Here is a 25,716-nt window from a genome sequence, read left to right as displayed (position 1 = left end):
AGGAAGCAAGATAATGCGGTCCCCATTTTTATTATTTATTCTTAATTAATTAGTTGCTAATAATGACCCAAATTAGTATTAAGTCGTCAATTACAAATTAAATGTGATTTAATTTTAAAATAATAATAAAAAAAACTTAAGTTAGTTGCTAATAATTGACAACCTGGTACTAAGTAAGGGGGCAAAGATTAAGCCAATTTTTATTTGTGAAAACATGGAATATGATACCATGTCTTCGATGGACAATTAATTTCGCTATTCTCAATTCTTATAGCTCGAGTACAAATGCAAAATATGTACAGTGTAAAACATTATATTTTGTATGTATTTATTAGATATTTGTATTTACACTCCTTCTCAATCCTATAGATGGTTTTCAAGTCATTTCTTTATTATTTTTTTTTAATTACATGGATTGATATATTCGGATCAGATGATCAGGCTGTTGACCTATAAATTAGTGGTCGAAATGGTTTCAGATTGGGTTGGTTTTTAAACTGTCTTGTTAATTTGGCTTAATTTACTTATTTAGATTGATTACTCTTATTTGCTGAATTTAATTAATTATTCAATTAATTTAATTTATTGGTTTAGTTGCTTAATTTACTTAATTTTCTTAATTAGTATAATTTATTTAATTCAACTAAATAAATTAAATACTTTAAGATCATTTAATTAATTAAGTAAGTAAACTAAAACTTATTTATATTTTAGAGCCATTTAATTAAACCATGAAATAATTTACTTAATTAATTTTATTAAAATGGACTGTATAAAAAAATGGCCTTGTCACATAACATTATCTAATAGATATCTTCACACCGTTTCAAATAATGTATGTTTTTGCTTACAAATAACATTTCATATCAAAGTTTGACATAAAAAATGGCCATTTTTTTAAGGGAAAATCCTGGATTAATAACCTCTACTCTGGACCTAGTGCCACTTTGGTTTCCAAACTAAAAAATGTGATAAATCAGTACTTAGACTTTTAAAACATGACAATCCATTATTTGTCATTAACCAACTGTTAACCAATCGTGAAGTGACATTTGAAAATGACATAAATGACTTTCAAGTGTTAAATTAATTTTTTTTATCAGCCATGTAAACATTGACAATAAATTAACAATCTCGAATCCTAAAGTTTTACATTCAAAAAAGTTGGGGTCACTTTTGAGTGGGCATTTTGGTGACCCCAACTTTATTGAATAAAAGAGGCAATGATTTGAGACCATTAATTTTTTGTCAATGTTCCGATGATTGATAAAGAAACTTAGATGACACTCAAAAAGACATTTGTGTATTTTTAAATTGTCATTAACGGTTAATTAACAACTAATTAACAATAGGTACTAGGTTGTTGCTTAAAAGTTTGAATACTGAATTGTCACATTTTAAAATCTAGAGACCAAAGTGGCACTAGACCCAGGACAGACTACTAATGGGGAAATTTTCCTATTTTTTAAGATCGAAATTGGCCTTTTTTTTCACAATATTCGAGGGTTGTTAAGACCAAAAATCCCGTTTTTAGTGTTTGGGTGGAGGTAATCAATGGGTGATTTAAAATGGATTAATTGTTTTGGGTCGCAGATTACCCATTTCTATTCGATAATGAATATGGTTCCAGAGTTCCAACCTTTTGCCCTTGTTTTCTCCGCTTCCGCCGCCACCTCGGCCCGATCTCCTGCACTTTCCTAGGCGTGAGACAGGATTCTCTTCCATTCACCATTTTATAAGGCCACCCATCGACAATACCTTCCTTTGTAACTCTCTCTCTCTCTCTCTCTCTCTCTTAATAGCCACATCCGCATCCCTCTGTACCACCACTTCAAGTCTTCAACCTTATTGCTGATTATATATACAGAGCGTTCAGTCTTTCCTTCTATCTCAGTTTTAGTAGCTTCATCTTTGGATTTATTCTCAAAGGCGCCCAGGTTAGCCTTTGACCCTTCGCCTCATTTGGATGCCATTAAGTTGTAATGACGAGAAATTCCGATTTTGTGTTTGATTTAGATAAGACTTGACATGTTACTTTGAGTCTCAACAATTAAGAACTAAGTTTTACTGGCTGCTTCTAGATTTTCAAGTGCTACAAAGTTTCTTTCCCAAGGTTTAGGAGGAAAGAGAAAGATGTGTATCTTTTTAAATCTTGTCAAGTTTCTACTCCAATATGCATCCAATAGCATCTATTGTAGGTTTCATTTTATGCGTTTCATGGCTTTTGGAAATTGCAAGCTGTTGGCTTAAGCGTAACCCAAGCTAAATGCCTAAATGCCCTGAAACTTGGAACTATGCTATATTCGTACCAAACAATGGCAAATTGCATATTGATTATACTCTGTGTAAGCTTGATTTTTTAAATCTAAAGTCTTATTTGTTTCTTGAGCTAATCTCATGGTGTTTTGTTTGATTTTTGGCAGGAGCTATTCTGTTCTCAAAGGCCACTTTTTCTTTAAAGGGTCATCCAATCTAGATATAGTCATTTAGAGATGCTATGGAAGGAGCATTGAATCAAGCCCATGCTCCTTACACGATAGACGTGGTATGTGAACTCTCTTTTAAGTGGCTTGTCGCCTACAATGACTGGTCTCTCAATTTGCTATTTGACTATTCACTTTTAGAACATAATTTAAACATGCTTTGTCCGAATTTACACATAGTAAGAAGAAAAAATGACATAGTTGTGTTAGTCCAAGATTTACATAATATATTAAGTAACAAGTAGATTGCTAAACAATATGCAATGCCAAAAGGTGGAGAACAGAAAATTACAAATTGATCGCTCAGATGTATGCTTCTAACTTCTAAGGGGGAGGGGGGAACTCTGTAGTATAATACTGAGTATCATGAACAAAGCAACTTTTCTCTTTAATTCTTATAATTTGCACATTAGATATAACCACTGATATTTAGTTAATTCAGGAACAAAGCTAATATGTTACGGGTGTTTATGAGTGGAATGAAAAGCCAAACCATAATTGGTAGTTAAGTTAAAGTATAAACAAAATCAATGGTTTGATAGTCTTACAGTCAAAAGGTTGAAAGAATGGTAGGATCCATCGTATGGACGCCAAAAAGGTTGCCGAATGGGTGGGCGAATTTCAACTATTTTCCTACCTTCTTCCAACTGGGAATCATATTCCCTAAATTTAGAATGCAATATTCAAGGATCCTACTTGAACCATAACCGAACCAGATCTGAACCAAAAGACAATGGAGGAATTATTCCTGATCCAGAGAAGCAGTATCTCCCAAAGTTGGTGTTCACGCCCAAAGAGGACACCAAGATCCGTTCCTGCTGAAGATGACACAACAATATGTGGAACGAAACCAGTAGAGTGCGTGCTACACACTGAATCCTTCGCAAGAATCCTCTAGAAATTCTAAGCATCAAATCTTTTCAGTTCTTTCTGCTAAACTGATATCAAGAACTGATTTCTTGATTTCTTTCCTTCAAAGATCCAATCTTTTCAGAGAATGGCGGCGACTGGAGTAGAATTCATAGGATGAAGATGGCGAATAATACTTCTCTTCTCTCTGGAGTATGTATGAGATCCTATCTCAATTCACAACAAACTTTCTTGCTAAAATCCCTAGGTTCGAATTCTGTTGTATCTCTCTTAGGGTTTCTCCTTTTTCTCTTATTGATTAAGAAACCTCCTAATTAGGAGTAATCCCAATCCAAATCAGCATTTGGATAGGGGATGATCTTAATCCTATCTGCAGATTAGGTTAGCTAACTCCTGATCTTATCAGGAGATTATCATATTCAAATCTGATTTGAATTTGGTCTCCTAGAGTGGATTAGGTTAAAGGCCCAATCCTTTTGCTAACCTTAATCTCAGATCCGCCCCTTAAGTGGGTGATCATATCAGCCCAGTTCGAAATGGGCTTTTGGCCCATTAAATAATCAGTGCTCAATTAGTTTCCAATCTGCTGCCCAGTTGGGCTTCTTTGTATGGCGTGAGACCCAAGAATTGATCTACACACCAGGCACATGGGTTCGGCCTAGTCTTTATTACAAGGCCTAGCCAAATTCACTGTGAAGCCCAGTGAATCCCTGAGCCCATCACATGGACCCTATGGGCCCAACACTTACATTAAGTGGTCCTTGGGCCAAGCCATCTTATAAAAACCCAGGGATTGTGGGCAGGTGCAAGATTAGCCCATCATGTATTATCTTAAATGGCCTTACACTTAACCTCTCAACCCATAATGATCAAGCACTGCCCGCCCGACAAGGGAGGACCTCTCCCTCGGCTGCAAGGAACAGTGTTGCACTCTTCACTCACATGGATCCCTGGAATTAAAACCATTTGCAAACATTTTGAAACCGTATATATATATCATATATAAATATTGCAAAACAAAATTCCAACGATTGAAATCAACTGCTGGCAGTTTGGTTTCCATCAGAGAGAGTGCATTCCCGATCATTACCTTTGTTCCGACAAAGGGGCTGATCCTGTCACTATGATCACCCACTCAGATGAATTCTCAAACTGCCCCAACATGCCCAGGTTTTGACCGCTGCTAAGGATCTCACTGATTGGCAGATCAAAGACAGCCCAATCCGACACCTAGTGAAGTATCATAATCGGGTCTAGGGGTCAGGTGTAACTTTCCAGTTTTGCCCATCTGTCTCTAAGGTCTAGGGTAATATTGGAAATCTGGTCCGGTTCAAGGATTCGAGTAATCCCATACTGCATGTGCCTTGGGTCTTACCCTGGTGGCCGAGACAGGCCATCCCAACACTTGGCAGCACACCAGTATCAGCCTTGGCTGGATAAATCTCCCTAGACTTATCCAATGGCTGTGAACATTTAAAACTAGCACGAGTCTCATTAAGTGTCCAGTTTTAGGGTCTTACACAGAATCATACCAAACAACATGAATCAAACATGCAATTTATTTATTTACACTAAATATCAAAAGTATATCAAATCAGATTGAAGCTAAGGGCATACAAAACTGTCTAACAAAGGTTATATTGGATTTAGCTGGAACTTAGGCCTACCATTCCTAATTTGGCAAACACTGGACCCAGCATGGTTGCAACTGGGGTAGTTAGATTATAAATTTGAATTTGGGCTATTTGGTTGGGGATACAAGTATACAACACATCATCAGATGGTACCAGATACTTGTATATGCTTAGTGTACTGATTTCATATATGATATTGGATACTGCACATCTACTTTTAAACATACTCTAGCATTGGCACTTCCAAAATATGCAAATGGTATGTTTTAATAAATTATACTATATAAAAATATGCACATCTTTTTTTATAAATATAAAAAATGCACATCTTAGAAATTTAGTTAAATTTGGCAAGACATAAGTCTTGAGAAATGACATTTAACTTCAAAATCTAGATACAAACGCATCATATATAAGCATATTATATTGGATACTTGTACCCGTATCCATGTCCAGGATTATAGGAAATGGAGAGCCATATCCCCATTTCCTGCATCCATGTCCGTATCCATATCTGTATCTGGCATCATAATCATCCTCTTGTTGTATAAACGAGTAATAAGCCAATTCTATATCAAATAGTCTCCTTATTGCATGTGCCTGCATAAGCCATTTCCTGCTCTCCATTACATTTTGTGATAGTTCCACCATATCCTGTACAACCATGGGAAAAGGACCCATAAAGGCGAAAACAAGGCAGGACATATGGTCCATAAGTTTCACTTCTCCTCTAAGGTCAAAATTGGCTAGAATAGAGTTATACCTGGGCATATTCAGGACTGGATTTTGGTCACCTAATGACCTGTAATGGAGGTCTTCCATATTATAGGCATGATCTGGTCTCCATTCTGCTGATACCAATAAACTTATTGGTTAAAGATTGGAACCAGATTATGTATTCTTCTTCTTCTTATTATTTTTTTTTAAATCAAGAAAAAAATCATCTTACTGACAGAAAACATGTCATGTTTGTTTAGGTGGAATCTATGGACAGTAGTAATAGGTTTAGTTGACAAGTCATTCATTTTTTTTATATGGGTTTTTTGTATTTTATACTCTTCTCTATTTGATTTGTTGAAATTTACAGGTTCTTGGCTAATCAAATCTGGACATTCAACTTGGCAAATTCAAATTGGTATTTTACAGATCTTTCAAATATCAAATTGAACTTAGCTATATCCCTACTTGATTCCAATCTATTCTTTCCAGATCTACTGCATATGTATAGGAAAACCTTGAGTTCATTCTATCTGTCAGATGAACCTTCTCTCAAGTCATCTATTTTGTGGAAAGCATGGACCTCTGTGGTCTCCACATCTACTAATAGAAGCTCTGGTATTTTATTTATCCAAATCATGCATAAATCTTATGGAGGAAGACCCAAGAAGAAAATCTATCACAGAGTACATGAACTTGATAAAGTTATGGACCTTCAGAAGAAGCCATCAATTATCCTACAACTCAAAACCATTATCCAAAGCAAGAAAAACCACTTTCTTCTTGTTAGAGACCTTGAGAAAGAAGTTGGGTTTGTCCAGAAATGGAATTTTATGTCTGTGATTGAAAAATATCCTTCAATCTTTCATGTTAGTGGTGGAAAGGGAGCACCCATGTCAATTAGGCTGACAGAAAAGGCAGAAAAGATTGCTGCAGAAGAAGCCAAAGCTAGAGAATTAGTGGAACCTATTTTGGTAAAGAATCTGAGGAAGCTATTAATGATGTCGATGGACTGTAGGATCCCTCTTGAGAAGATTGAATTCATCCAAGCTGAACTGGGTTTACCTAGGGATTTCAAGATGTCCTTGATTCCAAAGTACCCAGAATTTTTCTCTGTGAAAGACATCAATGGAAAACCTTACCTTCTCTTGGAATGTTGGGATTCTTCTCTAGCAATTACTGCACGAGAAGAAAAATTAGGTTATATTGCAGCTGGTGAAGCGAGCTTGAATTTCAATGGCTGCAATAAGGCCAAGATGTCTAGAGATGGTAACTTCTGTGGCCCTTTTGCTTTCCGTATGAATTTTCCTGCTGGTTTTAGACCCAACACAAAATATCTTGAAGAAATTCAGAAATGGCAGAAAATGCCCTTCCCTTCTCCATATCTGAATGCAAGAAGATTTGACCCTGCAGACCCAAAAGCTCGAAAACGTGCAGTTGCAGTGCTTCATGAACTCCTAAGTTTGACCATGGAGAAGAGGATGAATTCTGCTCAATTGGATGCATTCCATGCTGAATATCAATTACCATTTAAACTGTTGCTTTGTTTGGTTAAAAATCATGGCATCTTCTACATCACCAATAAAGGGGCAAGAAGTACAGTTTTTCTCAAGGAAGCTTATGATGGCTCAAATTTGATTGAGAAATGTTCTCTTATGAGATTCAATGATAAGTTTGTAGCACTCAGTGGTAGGAGAGATTACAATTTGAATGATGGAATGTCTTTGTTGCAGGTTGATACATGAAACTGGAAAGTTATGATTTTTACTAATAGACATAGACTCTTGTAAATAACATTTTTTTTTTGGAATTCTATACTTACGCTCAATTAATTTTCCTTCTATGTTTCTTGAGCTCAGCTTACCTGTTCTGGTTTTCTTCTGGTTTACGCTGTGTTGATTTCTTCAACTTTTTTCTTGTATAGAGTGGGTGAACAATGGCACTTATTAATATTAGGGGTCTTTTTGTTGGAGTAATCAACAAAGAAGTCTAGACTTAGGAATTCTCATGACATCCAAATTGGGGCTGAAAAAGAGTCCTGTTTTCCTCTCCTAATTTTTTTCTTGAATAAACACATCCATAGACTCTACCTTCTAATCAGTATGTATCTTTTTTCCTATGCACACTTTGAATTAAAAAATGAAAAATTACAAAATTACTCTCACCTGCTTGAGACGTGGGTTGATTTATCCATTGGGTCAATTAAAATGGGTTAGGTTGGATTGGATCATGTGTATCCCTTGGATCTGAATGTGATTTTAATTTTTCAGGTTTTTGTTTCTTTGCTTTCTCTGTTTCTGCCTCTATATCTCTCTCTCAGTCAATGACCAAATTTCTCTCTCTCTCTTGGTCAGCAACCAGATTGCAGCAACAGCTCTCATCTCAATTTCTTCAACTAACCTGCCTTATTTGTTCTCAACTGATTCTTCTCCTTTGCCACGTGTCAGGTGGTTCTTTCATCATCATGCCTTTGATGTAGGATGTGTGCTCCATGTTACATCCTTTAAGTATCAATTTATTCTATAAATATGGCCTTCTTCTTTGTTGTTTTTTTCTTTTAATAAAATTTTCTTTTTATTATCAAAAGAAAATATGGGCTGCTTCTTCAAATTGCCCATATTGTACAAACCCTTTTCCTAGAAATCGTGGGAATCATGCTCAGTGGTATTATTGCAGTGTTTTTTTTTTCTTGAGTCCACTCATGTTAATGACAACATCATTTTCTAGGTTTAAAACGTATGTTGTATTAATAACCACTCCATGTTTATATTTTTCATCTTCTGTTTTGAATTATACATTATACTGATAGTTCTGCTAAGACATCAGAATTTTAAGCTTCATCAGGTTCATCACATTGGATGTGATTATTAATCATTGATGAACTTTATCTAATTTTTTCTGACTTAGGGCTCATTTTATAGCAGCTAAAATGGCTAAACTGAATGACTTATTGCTTTGTCTTTTAGTGGATAAAATATTGAAGAACAGCTTTGGTCATTAAGGAGCCCAATACTTCCTTAAAAACTTATTCACTGAAAAACAAAGCAATAAGTTTTTCAGTTCAGTCACTTCAGCTGTTAATGAATGTTCTCTTGGATTCTTCAGGCAGGCATAGAACCCAACTTCTGTTATACTTGTCTCATCATCATCATCGTCATCCAATCTTATCCAACTATATGGGTCGGCTGATGATTCCTGTTTCTCTGTTAGATTTAAATCATTTTATTTTAATTTTATAATTTACTTTATACTCGAGAGGGAGTTCAAAATATAGAATTAACCTTTCTCTTAAACCCCTTTTCCAACCCAAACCCCTTGAAGTTTGTTTTATTTTCTCTATGTATGATCAATGATGTTGGCAAGTGGCAATTGAGCATGGGTGCTGCAAAGCTATGTCTTTTAAGACATAATTGAATTTATTTGGGATATGCTGATGGAAGCCCCCAAGATTCATAGACTCTAGCTACGACTAGGGATAGCAATTTCTACTATAAAACTGGGGCTTTGCCTTGCTTTGCCCCCAATGGGGTGGGTTTTCCCCAACCTTAAACAGAGGCAAGGCGGAGATGGGGAAAATATTTTTTGTGTTGAATCGAGAAACAGGGAGAGGATGGGTTTTGCATATTTTCCTAAATCCGATGGTAAATTAGTAAAATATCCCTAAATTTAATATAGGTTTTTAAAATATCTCTAAGTTTTCCTTAAATTCCTAAAATCCTAGACCCCATGATTCTATTTTTAAAGTGTCCGCAAAGTGTTATAATTCAATTCCTAAAATACTATCAAATTCTCATAATTCCATTTGTAATTTGTCTACAAATTGAATAATTTTTATATGGTTGCCTCGAGGTGGGGAAAATTCAGAGATTCCCCATCTCTGATGGGGAGTGGTTGTCCCGCCCTGAACCTGCCCCATTGCCATTCCTAGCTACGACTTAGGCCCATGTTAATAGCAGCCCAGCAGCAGAAGATGCAACACAAGTCCTGCACCCAGTTCGTTTTGTGTACACCCGCAAACAGAAGAACACGCCAGCTTAATTGGTTAGGATCTGCACATGGAAAATCAGAATCGATTATGAGACGAGTAGTAGGTAATGATTGTCATAAAATGTTATGAATAGCATATCTGGTCGAAAGAGAAAGACATGCAGAGTGATATTTCCTAATTCTTCTTCTACCTTCTCCCCTATTCTTTTATTGGAGGTGAACCCCCTCGGAGAGGTTCTTGAGTTGGGTAGTATCCCAACAAAACTAGTATCAGAGCCGATGTTGGCAACTAGGACGGTCACCATGGATGACCGTTTGGACAAGTTGGAAGTTGACGTGCACAAGGTATTTGGAGAACTAAAGGAGACTCTGTCTGGGGTGGTGACGCAATTCTCTAGTTCTGTCAGCCGTGATCTGTGAGTCAGAGGTTCAAGGCATCACACCAAAGGGATCAAGTCAAAGTGGTTCATGATGTGGTGGGGGACCCATCACTTCGACGCCCAAGTTGGACTTCTCTCCATTCTCAAGTGAGGACCCGATATCCTAGGTTTACAAACCATAATGTTATTTTGAATATTTTGATATCATCAGCCTGTAGAGGGTGACCATTGCTTCCATATACTTGACTGGTGATGCCCTATTCCCGATCACACCCTTTTCCATCTTGGGGTGATCTCACTAAGGTAGTGTACTGGAGGTTTGGCGCTACCAACTATGATGACCCAGACAAAAATCTTAGTAGAGTAAAACAGATGGGACGGTTTTGGAGTACCAGAACAAGTTTGAGAAGCTTGCCACCCATGGCTGGCCTAAAAGAGCCTTAGTTGGGTGTAGACATGTTCATGCACCGGGTAGTCCGACAGGTCTGGCCCGATCTAAGTCAGGCTTGGATAAGATTTTAGGCCTACGAGCTCAGGCTCTGGCCTAAAATATCGGACCCGATTTTTTTTCGTGTCGGGCTCGGGTTTTCTCAAAAAAGCCTGGCCCAAGTCCAAGCCCAAGCCCAAGTCCAAGCCCAAGCCCGATTTGATAATGTATTATATTAATAAAAATATATTTTATATAATAAAAAAACATATATATATGATATTTTCTTCTCATTTTCAAGTAATAATGAAAATTTTCATTATTTTTTTAGGTTTTGAGGTATTTTAGTATAAATGAAATAATTTTAATTAAATTAAAAATGACAAATCTTTTTTTTCTAAATTTCTAATTGGGCCCGGGCTTCGGACTTTATAGTCGGGCCGGCTTGGGCTCGGACTTGAACATTTTCTCTTAATGTAAACAAAGCCCGACCCATGAGCTAGTGTAATTAGGTGCTGCATCAAGAGTTAAGAGATGAGATCATATTGGAGGTCAAGGCTTGGCAACTTGCGACTGTGGCCGCTGTTGCCAGCCTCGCTCGCATCATGAAGAGCAGTTGAACCGCTTAAAGAAAGTGACCCGACTCCCCATCCCAAACAAAAAGATTCATTTGGAGCAACCTAAGGGACTTAACTGGGTTGAAATGCAAGATAGGTGCAACAAGGAATTATGCTACACGTGCGATGAGAAAATCACACTCGGTCGTCACTATAAAACACAACAAGCATTCTTACTACAAGCCGAGGATGAAAGAGTAGACCTGGCAAAAAACTGACCCAACCTGCGGACCCGACCTAATCCAATCCAAAAAAACACGGTTTAGGGTCTCATATTTGGTTGCCCAAATGTGAAAATGACCGACTCGGCCCAAATCGACTCGAAAAAACTGGGTTGGGTTGGGTTGGGTTGGGTCATGGGTCAATCCGCTGACCCGGTTGTCAAATCTAATTGAGATTATTTATGTATTGTTAGAAGTTTTCACTCTTTAATTTTTTCTATTTAATTTTTACTTTTTATTGTTCTCTTTAAATTGTTAAATTTTTAAGTTTTTTATTTTTTATTTGGAATCTTAAGGTTAATTCTTTTAATTTTGACATTTTTATATAATTTTTCTTTATTCTTTTAAATTTTAATTATTTGTTAGGATAACCTGAATTGATCCATGAATCAACCCTAACCCAAAATTCAATCCGACCTGAAATCAACTCAAAGTACCTTGACCCAACCTGAACCCGACCCACCCAACCCAGGTCTATGAAAGAGAAATCAAACCGGGCTAGAAAAAGGGGCAACGCGAGACCACTGAACCTGAGCCATCCCATCTCTCTCCATGCCTTAAGTCCTTAACAATTCAAGTATCCCCGCAAACCATGAGGTTGAAAGGGTAGATTGAAGGCAAAATCATGATCATTTTGTTGGACCGTGGAAGTTCCATGATTTTGTTACTCAAACCCTAACCAAACAACTTCTATGCAAGGGCAAGAATTGGTAGTGGACCTACACCCACTTGGATTCAGCAGGGCTAATATAGTTTTGGGCATCCAACGATTAAGCCAATTGGGCCACGTCATCTGTACCTGGGCCCAAATGACCACGGAATTCTCCATTGATTCTCGGAGTAATAAGTTGATTGGGAACCCCAAGCAAGGAACCCGAGTTGAGGGATATGGTTCCGTATTGAAAACATGCTAGACCGAAGGGAGCCCAATTGTCATGTAATTGGGATTGGGCCCAAAGAAATAGACAACATTAAGCGGGAAGCTCAGCAAGAAGGAAGTAAAAGGTGTGAACTAGTGATAAAATGACGCATCATAGTTAACATTTTGTTATGCCATTGTTTGTTTGCAGTGCAATTATATGCATAGGAGTGCAAGCAAGTTGAATCCAAACTTTGATTTAATTGGGTTATAAGTTTTATTTTGTTTCATTTATTTGTAGAAAAATAAAACCTTATGCACAATAAAATCCAAAGCAAAAATGAACTAAAATTTATATTCTCATTGGCATTCCCATACATTTATACTAGAGCAAACGAAATTATATTGCAAACAAACATAACCTAAAGTCTTGATGGTAACTACACCTTGTGAAATGCGAAAATACAACTTATAAAATGTGAAAGAATGAAGGACAAGTAGACCATGTGCATCTTTAGCATGAATGCATGATTTTGTTGAAACCTTGATTTAGCATGCATCAAATATTTGTAAGTGCACCATAGTTGGTTTTGCATTTTCAGTACCAAGATGTATTTTTACCAAACAATTGCAAAAGTGAACGGGAGTACAAAACTTACCTTGATTTTGTATTTGCACTTTTACCAAATGCAACCCAAATTCTAAGGCTGTACTTGGTTGCAGTGCAACTTTCACTAATGCAAAACTATGGTAGTACAAATGGTTTGGGTACATATTTTGATTTATTTTTGTTTTAATGGCTGTACAAATGAAGTAAAAAGTAAAATGTAAATAAAAATGAAGTTGCAAGACTTGGCTTTATTTCTCTTGCTGCCTCATAAATCATAAATGATAAATCAGGGGGCTGTAATTTTTTTCTTTGTATTTAAGCATCTTAATATAAATATAAGTTTTGTGGGGCTGGGTAGACATTCAATCAATTGCCCCTTCTTCTTCTTCTTCTACAACCAAAGGTAGTAAATTAAACCAGAATTTGCCTAGGGTCCTACTTAAAAGTAATGAAAAGATGTCAAAACCCCCATGTGTGATTCCGAGGCAAAAACTTCAATGGTTAAGTCAACCAAAGACTCAAGGAAACTGGAGTGAAAGGAGTGCAAGAGTAATTAAGAAGTTAAGATTGTGTAAGATAGTTACATATAGCTCTGAGTCCATATTTATAGCTAAGGCGTCCCTAGTTCATGCATAGTGTACATTAGGTAACAGCTCTGCACATTGGGGTGTCATTAAGTAGGAGGACATTAAGGTGTAAACCACCATGCGGCTGAGTTTTACCCAAGGTTTTAAAAACTGACCAAAAAATGAAACCATTCTAGCTATCGGTTTCCAGATCAGCAGAGAACTAGAGAACTGGAGAAGAGACTATTTTTGGCTGAAAAAGAAAAAAAAGAGGAAGAAAGAAAGGAGAAAGTAAAAAAAGAAAAGAAGAGAAAGGAAATGAGTGAGGGAAGAAGAAGGAGGATGGAAGGAAGAAAGAAGAAGGAAGATGAGGATGATTCGACCTTCATCAGCGACGATAATGGTGACGACGACAATAGACGTAGATCTGAGATCTGAGTTCTCGGATCTTAGATTTGAGATTGATTTCTCTGCAACGTTAGTGTCTTCTTCTTCTCTCTTTCTCTTTGTATTGGATCTCAAATCTGAGTTTGTGCATTTTTTTCCTCTCTGCAACTTTCTTAAATTGCAAAACATTGTCTGAGTCAAACGAGATGACAATTCGACCACCCAGATCAACGTTTTTTTATGAAAATGGTTTTTGACCCAAGAACAAGAATTACGAGTGAAACAAAATGAATTGCTTAGGCGATTTCTGGGCTGAATTCGACCATCTGGGTCAACATGGTTCAAAAACATTGGTTTTACCCAGAGGCTTGACCGAGGTTATAACGCTTGCCATTAAGTCTCCGCATTAACCAAGGGTGAAAAGGATGATGATGCCCCTCCGAGTCCATGAGATGATGGGATTGTCCCTACAGGTGTGTCACACGTTGTCAGTTTGGTGTTGAGTGTGAATTTGGATACATCACTTTTCATTTGTACTCCCATACACTTGTAAGTCCAAATAAAATTGTACTACAACCAAAGGCAGCCTAAAACACATTTTTTCCTGTTCAAATATGCAAATATAGTCTGAAGTCTTGATATTAAGTAAACCTTGTGAAATGTTAAAATACAACCAGCTGATCGTAGTAGAGACTTCGAATCGAATCCTACCTGGGTTGGGGAATGGGTTACACCATTGTGGCCTTTCAAAAGATATCAAAAAAATAAAAGATAAGTGAAGCATCTAACATCTTTAGTGACTTGTTGAAATCTCATTTAGCATGTAACAAATATTTATAAATACATCAGATATTAAGGGAGTCTACATCTATTCCTCACGTTCCTCTCACCGTTCTCGAGCACATCTCACTGTATATGAGAGAATTGGGATCTGGTCCTTACATAGCGTGTCTTACATTGATCTCACAGCCACATTCCACCCTATAATGGGAATATCTCCCCATGAATAATAAATTCAAAGACGGGCACAGTGAGGAATAGATCTAGACTCATGGGGATCATCTTACAGTCTTATCAATAGACTTGTTCATAGGTCGGGTAGCCCGATGGCCTGGCCCGCACCTCGATCGGGCTTGGTCATGTAATTTGGCCCGCAGGCCTAACACAGTAAGTCCGACTGTGTTTCGAGTCAGGCTCGGGATTTGTCAAAAAAACTCGACCCGACCCAACTTAGCATTATATATTTTATAAAATATATAATATGTATTTTATATATTATATAAAATATATAAATAATATAATATTTATTAAAAAATATATTTATAATTTAATATATATATATATATATTTATTCTTTTCTTTATAATTTCTCTATCTCTCTCTATTCAGCCGCTTCGGTTGTAGTAATAGTAACAATATGGTCTAAATTTCGGGCTTGGGCCCAAGTTATAGGCCCGATGGTTGGACCGGACTCGGACTCGAGCCTTAAAAAATCTGTTAATACAGAGTGAAAGCCCGACCTGAGCCCGGCCCAGCCCATGAACATGTCTACTTATCAAACAATTACAAAATTGAACTGTAGTACGAATTTACCTCGATTTTGCATTTGCACTTTTATCAAATGCTTTTTTTGCTGCTCGAAAATAAAAAGTACCATGAATAAGTTTACCCAAACACAACCTGAGTTTTTTATTCACGATTCGAGGGCTCCCGTGAGGCCGTGACAGACATTGCCCGTGATTTCAGCAATATCGTCATTATATTTTGAGTTGAGGCTGCAACAGTGGACTCCGGCAGCGGGCAAAGAGTTTGAACGGTGATATTCAGCAGCAACCAATGTGGGGAAGTGCAGAAGGGGGGCCTCCGGAGGTCACTCTTGAGACCTCCATGGGCTCTTTCACTGTCGAGGTCTCTTTCTCTCTCTCCGTGTGTGTGTGTGTGTCTGTTCTACTTGCGAAACTGTTTACTAACTACAAAATGGTGGGTGGCAGCTATACTACAAGCACGCGCCAAGAACTTGCAGAAACTTCATCGAGCTCTCTCGAAGAGGTTACTACGACAACATCAAGTTTCACAGAATTATTAAGGTTTTTCATTTTTTCCCTCTTAATTTCCTTTTCCAACAAATAAAACGTGCTTTTCTTATCCTTTGGTGGATTTTATTATGTGTTTTTATTCAGGATTTTATAGTGCAAGGTGGAGATCCTACAGGAACAGGGAAGGGCGGAGAATCGATATATGGGTAAGTGTTCTTCTTCTTTTTCTAATTATTAATTTTATTTAAATAGTAGTTATTATATAAAATTTGAGGGTTCTTTTTGTATTAATTTGCTTATTGCTTTTATCCAGAATTTTTTGAAAACTTCATTTTTTCCATTCCTTTTTGCTTCTTAGACTTAGCGATTGTTACATAGGCTATGTAAATTGTGAGGGTTCTTGTTTTATTGGGTTGTTCATTGCTTTTTAACCAGGTTTCTTTTGTTGAAAATTCAGTTATTTCTCTCATTCTTTTTTTCCCTTCTTAGAGTTCTACTCAAAAAAAAAAAAAAAAAAGAAATTGTTACGTAGGCTTCGTTGTTATACTGAAATATTTCAGCTATATTTCTTCCCCTTAAGATTGAAACAAACACAGCTATACGAAAATAATCCACTTTATTATTGTTCATATATATTATTTGGGGTTTATAAATTACTTGCGTTTCATGATATGATTCGGCAGCTGGCTTCATCTTATTTATTTTTCTACTTTTGACGTGATTATCAAAAGATTTACGGCTTTCCAGCAGTTTGGATTGTCTTCTGCAATTTTGTTTCTACATTCTCAATTACAAATGATCTACAGCACCTGTAAGAAGTAATTTGTTGCAAGTTGAAGGGGCTAGAATGGCTAGTAGTGGACTGTAAAGAACATGGGTTGAAGTGGTAAGAAATGATTTAAGCACTCATAATTTACAAGGGATATGACACTAAACAGAACAGAATGGTGAAACAGGATGATGTAGCCAATCCCATTACAATTGAGGCATCTTGCCCTCCTCTATAGTAATACAAATTCCTTTTATCAGTTATGAAAAAATGATGATGAAAATTTATAACGAAGATGTTGATCATCCTTTCATTGGCTTTTATGTTTATTTAACTTCTATTTCAGAATATTCAAAACATACAACTTTAATAATTTTTGCTATGGTACAACAAATATAATTGACTTTACTCGCTTATGATCGTAAAATATTTGATTGTGTTAAATTTATCAAAAAAAAAATGGTTGTGTTAAAGACAAATGGATGTTGTTTGACATGTTGAACTTCTTCCCTTTAAGGGTTCCAGTTGTGACTTCTGTGTTAATGCTCTACAGTTCCAAGTTTGAGGATGAGATAAAGCCTGATTTAAAGCATACTGGAGCAGGAATATTATCCATGGCAAATGCTGGTCCAAACACCAATGGTAGCCAATTCTTTATCACTTTGGCGCCAGCTCAATCACTTGATGGTAAGGATATTTTTTGTTAAGTATCCATCATAATCCATTCATCAATTTCTTTGAAATACTATTTGAACAGTTTTTTTTCCTCTTTGCATGTTTGTACTTGTCTATACATAGCTTGTGGTGTATAGCTCATTTTGTAATGACAGAGTAATATATGCCAGTGCATTTTTATAAATTATGACTTTTCTTAAATTTTAATCATTCTTGATGGCCCTATTTTCTATCTGTTGAGTTGCAAAGTCAAGGCATGGGAGTCTCTTCTATTATTATGTGAGGACAATTTTGTCATTATACGGTTTATTATAAATACCAACTAGAAGGGCTCAAAGCCCATGTTTTTGCTTTCTCAAACTTTTCCTTTCTTCTTTTTACTCCTTTCTTCCTCCTCTCTTGTCTAATCCAATCTTTTAGTCCATCAAACTCACAATTCTATATAACCTTATCTTTCTGCCTGATCTTTAATTTCTAAGTTCCTTGGCTCATTGATGTCTATGGTATATTATAAATCCCTACTCATTTCTTGTTTGTGAGGAACAAGTTTTTGATTTTATGATTTTTTGTCCTTAATTACTTAGACAATATGCATAAAGACAAGGATATTGGGGAACTCGCTAATAGTTAGTATGGCTAAAATGGATGGGGAGAGAGGAGCTATATATTGGGGAGTGTCCCTCCCTGGATATATACTGTTTATATGTTTATTTGGTTTATTATATGTTTGGTCTTCATATTTTAGAGGCTTTGTATCTGGTTTCTTCCTCTTTGGGGAATCTAAATGATTATATTCTAGTTCAGATTTTATTACATTTTAATGAAACACTTTGATGTGGTTAATATCCAAATAACATTTGTAAAGATGTGCTTTGCACATTTTGTTATTTCTGCTAAATGTTATATGACATAGCGGGAAGCATAAGAAATAATAGTACTATTATCTTTCAAAAGGAAAACAAAACCTTGAATTTACGAGGAGAGAGAAATAGTATACTGCCTTATTTATAAACCCTGGAAGGCTTTTCCAAAAATAACAAAACTGCTAAAAACAGTAAAATTCAAATTCAACCCAAACTTCATAAACAGGGATTCTTAAATTCAACGAAGACTTGCTAAACAAACCTGAACTCAAAATATGCTAAAACAACCAAAAATAGAAAACTTACTATAAAAGATTTTTTAGGCTAAAAAGATGGAGTTTGGAATTGAAAACCACAAATGAATCTCTTAGATTTATTTTCCACTATGTAGAGCTCATCAAGATGATCACTTTGACATATTATATGTTAAGAATGGATGAACTCTGCTACTGTTAGCTTGTACACTTCTGGTTCAAGCTTGGATAAAGGAGGAAGGCTGCATCAAGGTGGTAGCCAGCACTAGAACTTTTGTCAAACTCTCATGATCATGGATTGTATTTTGGCAAGGGTAATACATTGGTTGAGAACCACTACTTTGTTCTAGTCTGTCTTCTTTGATGAGTTGTGGAAGTGTTGGTCAGTATTGCATCCTATGCCTAGCAGTTCATCTTGTAAGAAAAGAGTAATTGCACATTGGGTTCATCCTCTTGAAGGGTTTATTAAACTGAACTTCGATGGAAGCAGTCAAGGTCAATGTTTTAAAACACGGAGGCGTGATGCAAAGTGTTCCACTACTTGGAGGTGTGAGGTGTAGCTCAGAACGTAAGAGGGGTAAGCCTCTTGAACACAAGGAAGCATAAGCCTAAGAGGAGGCTTACACCCCTTCCTCTTCTTCCTCCTTCCTCCTTCCTCCTGACCCCCCCTCCTCTCAAGGAGGCTTACGTCTCCTTGTGTTCGGGAGGTTTACGCCTCTTACATTCTGAACTACGCCTCACTCCTCTAGGTAGTGGAACACCTCACATCACGCCTCCGTGTTTTAAAACATTGGTCTGGAGTGATTAGTAATTGAAGGTGACTCTAAGGTGGTTGGTGGATCCAGATTCGATTGTTTGGTGTTTTTAGGGAACTTATAAAGAAAATTAAATGGCTAACAAGAATATGAATGCGGGGTGTCAATTGGTACGTAGGTCGGCAAACAAAATGACTGATTCTCTTGCCAAACAAGGGGTAAACAGGGATAAGCTTGTATTGGACAGCTCTTTAGGTGTTTCTTTTCTTTGGCTGGTTATAGCCTCTTTAAGAGTGAGGCCACACCTCACAGCTCACTCTGCCAGATAGGTCAGTCAATACATTAGGTCCAATTAAATCAGATTTGGATATCCTCTAAAGTCAACTGGGTTGAATTGGATTTAAAATGTGGTCTTTTTTGTTATTGGTTTGAATTGGATTTTTTTTTTATCCAATCTGATAACAATTCAATCTGGGTTGACTAAGCTGCAAGTGATACACTATCATATTTATTATTAAAAAATCAATTTGGATTTTATCAATTGGAAGAATCATCTCTTTTACCATCAGTTTCTGCTCGCTGTTACTTCTCCAATGCCAACAGTAGAACTTTTCGCTACTTGCTAGCACGTGTAAAGGAACTGCAGAGGAGTGATTAACACCAGTGAACTTCAACTTATTGATGATTGAGATCTTCAAATCAGTCTGTAATGGTTTCAGTATGCACCCTATGGTTGTTCTGTGACATCAAAGAAAGTACCCTCTACTTTAGCCCTCTCTGCAAAAGTACCAGATGATGATTTTCTAACAACTGCTGGCATGTTGTGTATGGTCAAATTTAACAATCCCTGATCCCAGACTTACTGGTCACCAAAGATAGAGAGTTCTGTAGTACCAAAGAAAGTATTCTCCACTTTAGCTCTCTCTGTTGAAGTACCAAATGGTGATTCTCCAACAACTGCTGGCATGTTATAGTGTATGGTCAAATTTAACAATCCCTGATTCCAGACTTACTGGTCACCAAAGATAGAGAGTGCTGACACTTGGTATCAGTTCCATATTCGACAAGTTGGGTAAGGAAGCAAGACATGTCTAATGGTTTGAAGGGAACAGACAGATGTATAAACTTGTGGATGACTAAATTTCAGGAGCAGAGTTGTGCCATATCATTTCTCCTTATCATGACTCGTGATTTCTTTGATGTCACTAACTCTGTATTGATGTAACTTAGGCCATGCAGTTTCTCTTCTTTTACTTGCTCCTCAAAAGCACATTCTAGTTATCTTCTGGTACAGTTCTGCTATCCAGTTATACGCATTTATGACTGCCGTGTAAACAATTTTCATTAGAACATTTTATCATTTGCACCAAATTTTTCATTAACTTTCTATTTTTGTATTTGTGTAGTAATTCATTTTAAGTTTACTGAACTTGAATCTCCATCTTCAAATGAGTTTAAGGGGCTTTGTTTTCTTCTAGAAATTTTTTGTTATTGCAAAATCAATTTCAATTTTTGTTTTGATAGTGCTTAATGCTCATTAATGATTTTGTTTGTTCCAGGAAAACACACAATATTTGGAAGAGTGTGTAGAGGGATGGAAATCATCAAAAGACTTGGTAGTGTTCAAACTGATAATAATGACAGGTATAAATTATTCTAATAAATTCTTAGCTTAGAGTAATGGTCATTCTAACACATACAGATTGGTCAAACCTGCTGTGTCTATATTGGTCCTGTTGGCTTTGGAGGTTCTACTTGGGCAGAACTGTGGTTAGAGCTATGTAGACCAAGGATGGTCTACGGAAAAGTCCTTAAACTTTGGGGATTTATTGATTGAAGGAGATTGACATGTGATAGTTTACTGGATTAGTATTGATAAAAAAAAAGTTTACTGGATTAGAAACAACTACTCAGGATCATCTGATCATGGAGGTGTAGACAAACTTTGAGGGGGGTTAATAAGCTGGCATTGGAGCTTGGACTAACTAAAAATGGATACCATGTTCAGACCATGGTTTCCAAGGCGATACCTAGGTGAGGGGGGTTAATAAGCTGGCATTGGAGCTTGGACTAACTAAAAGTGGATACCATGTTCAGACCATGGTTTCCAAGGTGATACCTAGGTGACTAGGCGCTCATGGAGGGTTGCCTTGGTTAAATGCCTAGATATTCTCTTTTTATTATTTTATTATTTGTTAGGGTTCAATCAGCACACCTGGTGTATGCTGTCTTGAACCCTTGAAGACTTGAAAACCTGAACTGAATATGTAGATTTGTTAGGCTTCTTCCTTGTTTTCTCATTTTTCTTCCCATGAATATGTTGATTTGCCATGATGGGTCTTAATTTTAATATGATTTCAAACACTTTGGGGGATAGAAAATGGGGACAATCCATCACTTTGGGGTGTTTGGCATTTTATCGTATTGTGAATATATCCAATTCTTTTTTCATATCAATAGAGTTACATGTTATAAATGAAAAACATGTTGAATTTCTATTTTAAAAAAACCCATTGCCTAGGTGACAAGGCTAAGTGCTCCCCTTATTGCCTAGCCTTGCCCTGGCACCTTGAAAACTATTATTCAGACAATAGCCTTGTTGTTGCATTGGGGTTTAATTCACCAAGGGGGGAGCTTGGAAATTTTTAGGTGGAGGTTAAGCAAGGTTTGCTGCCCTCAAGAGGGTGCTTGGCACATGATAATTGTATTATTTTTTTACAATATCATTAAAATCTTTAACATTTTCTGATAAGAAAAACTGGCCATACATATATGCCCACCTCAGAGATGGATACCTGTTTAGATAAAGGTCAACCTGATTTCTTTCCAATTCCACTAGAGGGAAGATGAATCAACACAGAGACAGACACACAAGTGGAGATGTGTTGACATGAATTTAGACACATCCAATGTGTATACCCTGAATCCTTTTTTTTTTTTTTTTGATCGATAACAAAGATTTCATTAATTAAACAGAATAATTAATTACAGAGGAGGGGAGATCAACTTTCTTAACTCCCCCCACAAAGGCAAAAGCCCTTGAAATGAAAAAACAAAAATTATATGAGAACACCCCCTTTGTGCCTGAAAAGGAGAGAGAGGTTAGGGTTTTTTTATGAGCCAAGAGGGATGAGATCTTTCATGTCTACTTGGGGCTTGTTGGAGTTGGTGATTTTATTCATACTGAGATGCTGTTTCTCTTAAGAGTTTTGAGGCTGATTTTCTTTCCTTAAATTCTGTTTCTCTTTGGAGGGTAGAGGGAAAGGCTTGTTCTGCTGGATCAGGGGATCTAGCCATGAGCTAGTTGATTCCTTAGCCAGGAGTGGAATGGAGCTCAGTTGCATTGGGGTTCAATCTTTATAGAGCAGCCTCTGTAAGTATATATGGGGGCCAACAGGTTAACTTGAGTATTTTATTTTCTTTTGCTCCTTGTTTTTGCCTTGTTGCATGTATGTTCTTCACTTATCATTGTTAATGAAGCTCATTTTGTCTAGTACGAGGGAAAGCAAAAAGTCTGGGCATTGTTCTGCTTCCTAGTGCAGGAAATTATGTAATGTTAAAACCTAGATTCGTAATATCATTCTGAAATGATCTATAGCTGTGGAGGATTCCTGTATAAACCTTTTTTTTTTTCGGATAGGCAAATTCCTGTATAAACCATTTGTATCCACATTTGTGTCCTTAGTGGCAATGTAACTTCAGTATTTTCTGAAACTGCTGTTGGGTTGGGTGACCAAGAAATAACAAGCCCTTAAAATGAACCTAGGCCTAGGGGGATCTAATGCAATTTCAGGAGCTGGGTAGCTGAAAAAGACATGGTTTGAAGTGGTATTAGCCTATTTGGTCTTTATCCAGTTCACCCCTCCCAAGACCCCAGATAGCTGGTATCAACTGTAGAGAATCTACAGGCTGATTATCTATCTTATATTTGTTTACTTATTTATGGGCTTGGGTCTACTCTTGTATCATGTACAGCATCATATGTGTATGGCTCCTTAATTATTCTTGTAAGAGGACATGATGATCCTTTCTCACTGTTTTTAATCATTAATCATTCTTTGGGGTGTGTGCTACTGTTGATGCCCATTCAAATTGTTCTCTTTTTTCAAACTGCTCTTGATATGGTATCAGAGCAAGTTCCCTTTGCCATCTGTTGGTTGATGTTTTGAATTGTGGATTAGAGAATTCAATCAAGGGTTTTTTCAGTCCTTGAGACCTGCTCTAGTTTGAAACCTTTTGAAGCTGTTTTGAAGGATGTATTGATCAGCATAGGTTCTTCTGTTTTTTTCTTTTCTTTTTTTTTTGGAAAATTGTGGTGCAGAGACCAAGTTTTTTGGAAAGCTATGGCTCTTTCAGTAAGAGGGTATAAGTGTATGATAGGATTAAAAAGTTTTTATTGAGGCTATGTTGGAATTTATTCTGTTTATTTTTTAAGTAGGATTATTAGGTAGTTAAAGCTGGTTTGGGAGTTAAGAGCCCATTTTTGAGTGTCCTTATAGGTTTTTCCTAGTTCTAAAGCATTTTGGAGTTGTTTTTGATCAATTTCTTAGATCAAAACCATTATCTTGAGTCCATAAATAAAGCTATTATGATTGAAAATTAGGAGAGTTAAATTTTGATTAGTAAATTCTAGTTGTAGTCAGGTCTCTCTCTCTCTCTCTCTCTTTCTCTCTCTCTCCCCATTACTTATCTTCCTAAATCTAAAGTGCTTCATTGCTGGACTCTAATTTCTTTCTCATTATTTGGTTAGCAGCAAGTTATCTACTTTCTTCTCCATCTCTATTCTTAACCATCAATCGCACAAATTGTCTTCTTCACCCTATTTTATTTATCTGCTATCATTAGGAGCTGTATATATATTTCCGGATTTAAAATTTGTTATTTTCTTGCAACTTTTCTCAACACATACACCAATATAATTAAAAGGAAAATGGAAAAGAATAACATTTCCATGATTAAAATGTCCTTAAAGGAATCTTCTCTTGGCTAAGGGATCCTTTGGAGTTCCCCCTATAAAGTTTATATATTAAAGGTATTATATGTTTCATATATTCATCCAAATCATCAAGTGATATTGATTCCGTTTTGCAATGTTTTACTTAAGTTATCCCAAATCAGTCAGGGCCAATGCAAAATTTTGCTAGTTTTTCTTTTCCTTTTTTTTTTTGTGACAAAATACGAAAATAGCAGTATCATTTGTTTGTTATTTTTTAGTAATGGTATGTCTCGTTAGATCAAGATTAGTATCGTCAAGGATTTGGTTTTATTATCACTAGTTGCCTCTGTTCCCTGCGACCTGTCCACTCAGAAGCAAGAATTATGAAATAAGAGTACCAGTACCGGAAAATCCTCTGGTATGTTTTACTAAAACCAAGGTGATCAATGCTATATGCAGCTCAAGATACTTTGTCATTTACTTTTTCTCCCGCTATCTTGGGGAAAACCATATTTCTTATTGTTTCCTTTCTACAGGAGTATCACCGATGACTATTCTTTAAATCTGAGCAATACTGATTTGTTTTACTATGTTGATACAGACCTATTCATGATGTGAAGATATTGCGGACCACAGTCAAAGATTGATGTACTACTATTTGGGACGAGGCCAAAGGTTGATGGGCCAATGTTACTATCTAGTGAGGAATGCTTCTGAATCATGTTCTTATATAAAATGTTCATTAACATTGTATGGGTCGTTCCTTTAATTCTCGGGATAGAGACTCCATTCAGAAATGAACTGTGATGGATCTACCAATGGCAGGTTGCTTGTGTTAGTGTAAAATGACGCACTGTTATCAATATCTATATTATTTGAATGTGATTTCTCTTGAGTTGAAATACAGGAAGCATTGAGCAGCATCTCCCTAAAGAGGTAGAGCTTAGTTGAAAACATAAGAGCTACAACCAAACTGGATTCCTCTTACCAACTAACACACGCACACACCACACACACACACACACACAAAAAAAAACCGTATTCCTTGTCCTAGGGGCAAGTCCCCAAAGGGAAGTTGTCCATTAGATTCTGTTATAGGATGACAAGGAATGGGCGAGAGAGAGAAACTAATCAGTCATTACCGAACAAGTTATGAATAATTAATTGTTGGCCAAAGGTTCAGGTTCTTATGTAGGTGATACTTTTTCTGAGAGAAGAAAACACTAACAGGGTGTTATATCATATCAATAAGCAAAAAGGCTATTCAGGAGTGGAGATAAAAGCCCAAACAGAATCCAGGGCAAAGTCACTGCTATACAAAAAGCAAAACTCCAGTTTTGGCCAAGTTATCTGCTGTAGTATTGAAATCTTTTGGAATCCAACTAAAACTCACATAGGGTTGTCTAACTAGGTCCCTCACTTTGGAAAGTGATTCAAGCGCCACGGTCCTCCCTGCTCACAACGCAGCCAGCTGATGGTGGTTACTGAGTGACCAGCCACGTGAAAGTGAGGGAAACCGAGTTGCTTGGCTAATTTCAATCCTGTAAGAGCAGCCAAGGATGGCCTCCCCTATTGGTCCACTGTAAACCCAGGTAACATTGCTCAACAAAGAAGAAAAAACTCCTTGAATTCCAGCTGGGCCTGGATCCGCCTAGAGAACTGCCATCAAA

General features: G+C 36.7%; 2 protein-coding genes across 2 annotated transcripts; both read left to right on the top strand.

Annotated features, from left to right (window-relative positions):
- The first annotated feature begins 1,922 nt into the window (after nt 1–1,922).
- Nucleotides 1,923–7,562, top strand: LOC148847504 (Ubiquitin carboxyl-terminal hydrolase family protein). The gene is made up of 4 exons (XM_088949524.1): nt 1,923–1,937; nt 2,424–2,545; nt 6,075–6,122; nt 6,197–7,562. The coding sequence occupies exon 4, from the start codon at nt 6,208–6,210 to the stop codon at nt 7,447–7,449; it is 1,242 nt and encodes a 413-aa protein (XP_088805650.1). The 5' UTR covers nt 1,923–1,937; nt 2,424–2,545; nt 6,075–6,122; nt 6,197–6,207; the 3' UTR covers nt 7,450–7,562.
- LOC148847503 (Cyclophilin-like peptidyl-prolyl cis-trans isomerase family protein) lies at nt 2,421–24,948 on the top strand. The gene is made up of 7 exons (XM_088949525.1): nt 2,421–2,545; nt 15,464–15,666; nt 15,750–15,845; nt 15,939–16,000; nt 17,117–17,250; nt 20,670–20,754; nt 24,648–24,948. Exons 2-7 carry the CDS (start codon nt 15,595–15,597, stop codon nt 24,691–24,693), a joined length of 495 nt encoding a protein of 164 aa, XP_088805651.1. The 5' UTR covers nt 2,421–2,545; nt 15,464–15,594; the 3' UTR covers nt 24,694–24,948.
- Nucleotides 24,949–25,716: the final 768 nt, after the last annotated feature.

The sequence above is a fragment of the Nelumbo lutea genome, chromosome 6 (assembly GCF_056320005.1).
Source record: "Nelumbo lutea isolate HS-2025 chromosome 6, American lotus-T2T, whole genome shotgun sequence".
Classification (NCBI taxonomy): domain Eukaryota; kingdom Viridiplantae; phylum Streptophyta; class Magnoliopsida; order Proteales; family Nelumbonaceae; genus Nelumbo; species Nelumbo lutea.
This window is presented reverse-complemented; position numbering and strand designations above follow the sequence as displayed.

Bases quoted from the DNA above. Each gene is read 5' to 3' on its own strand.
- LOC148847504 (XM_088949524.1), top strand. From the start codon at position 6,208: ATGTATAGGAAAACCTTGAGTTCATTCTATCTGTCAGATGAACCTTCT.
- LOC148847503 (XM_088949525.1), top strand. From the start codon at position 15,595: ATGTGGGGAAGTGCAGAAGGGGGGCCTCCGGAGGTCACTCTTGAGACC. The intron at 15,667-15,749 runs GTCTCTTTCTCT...GGTGGGTGGCAG, and splicing joins TGGGCTCTTTCACTGTCGAG to CTATACTACAAGCACGCGCC. The intron at 17,251-20,669 runs GTAAGGATATTT...TGTTTGTTCCAG, and splicing joins GCCAGCTCAATCACTTGATG to GAAAACACACAATATTTGGA.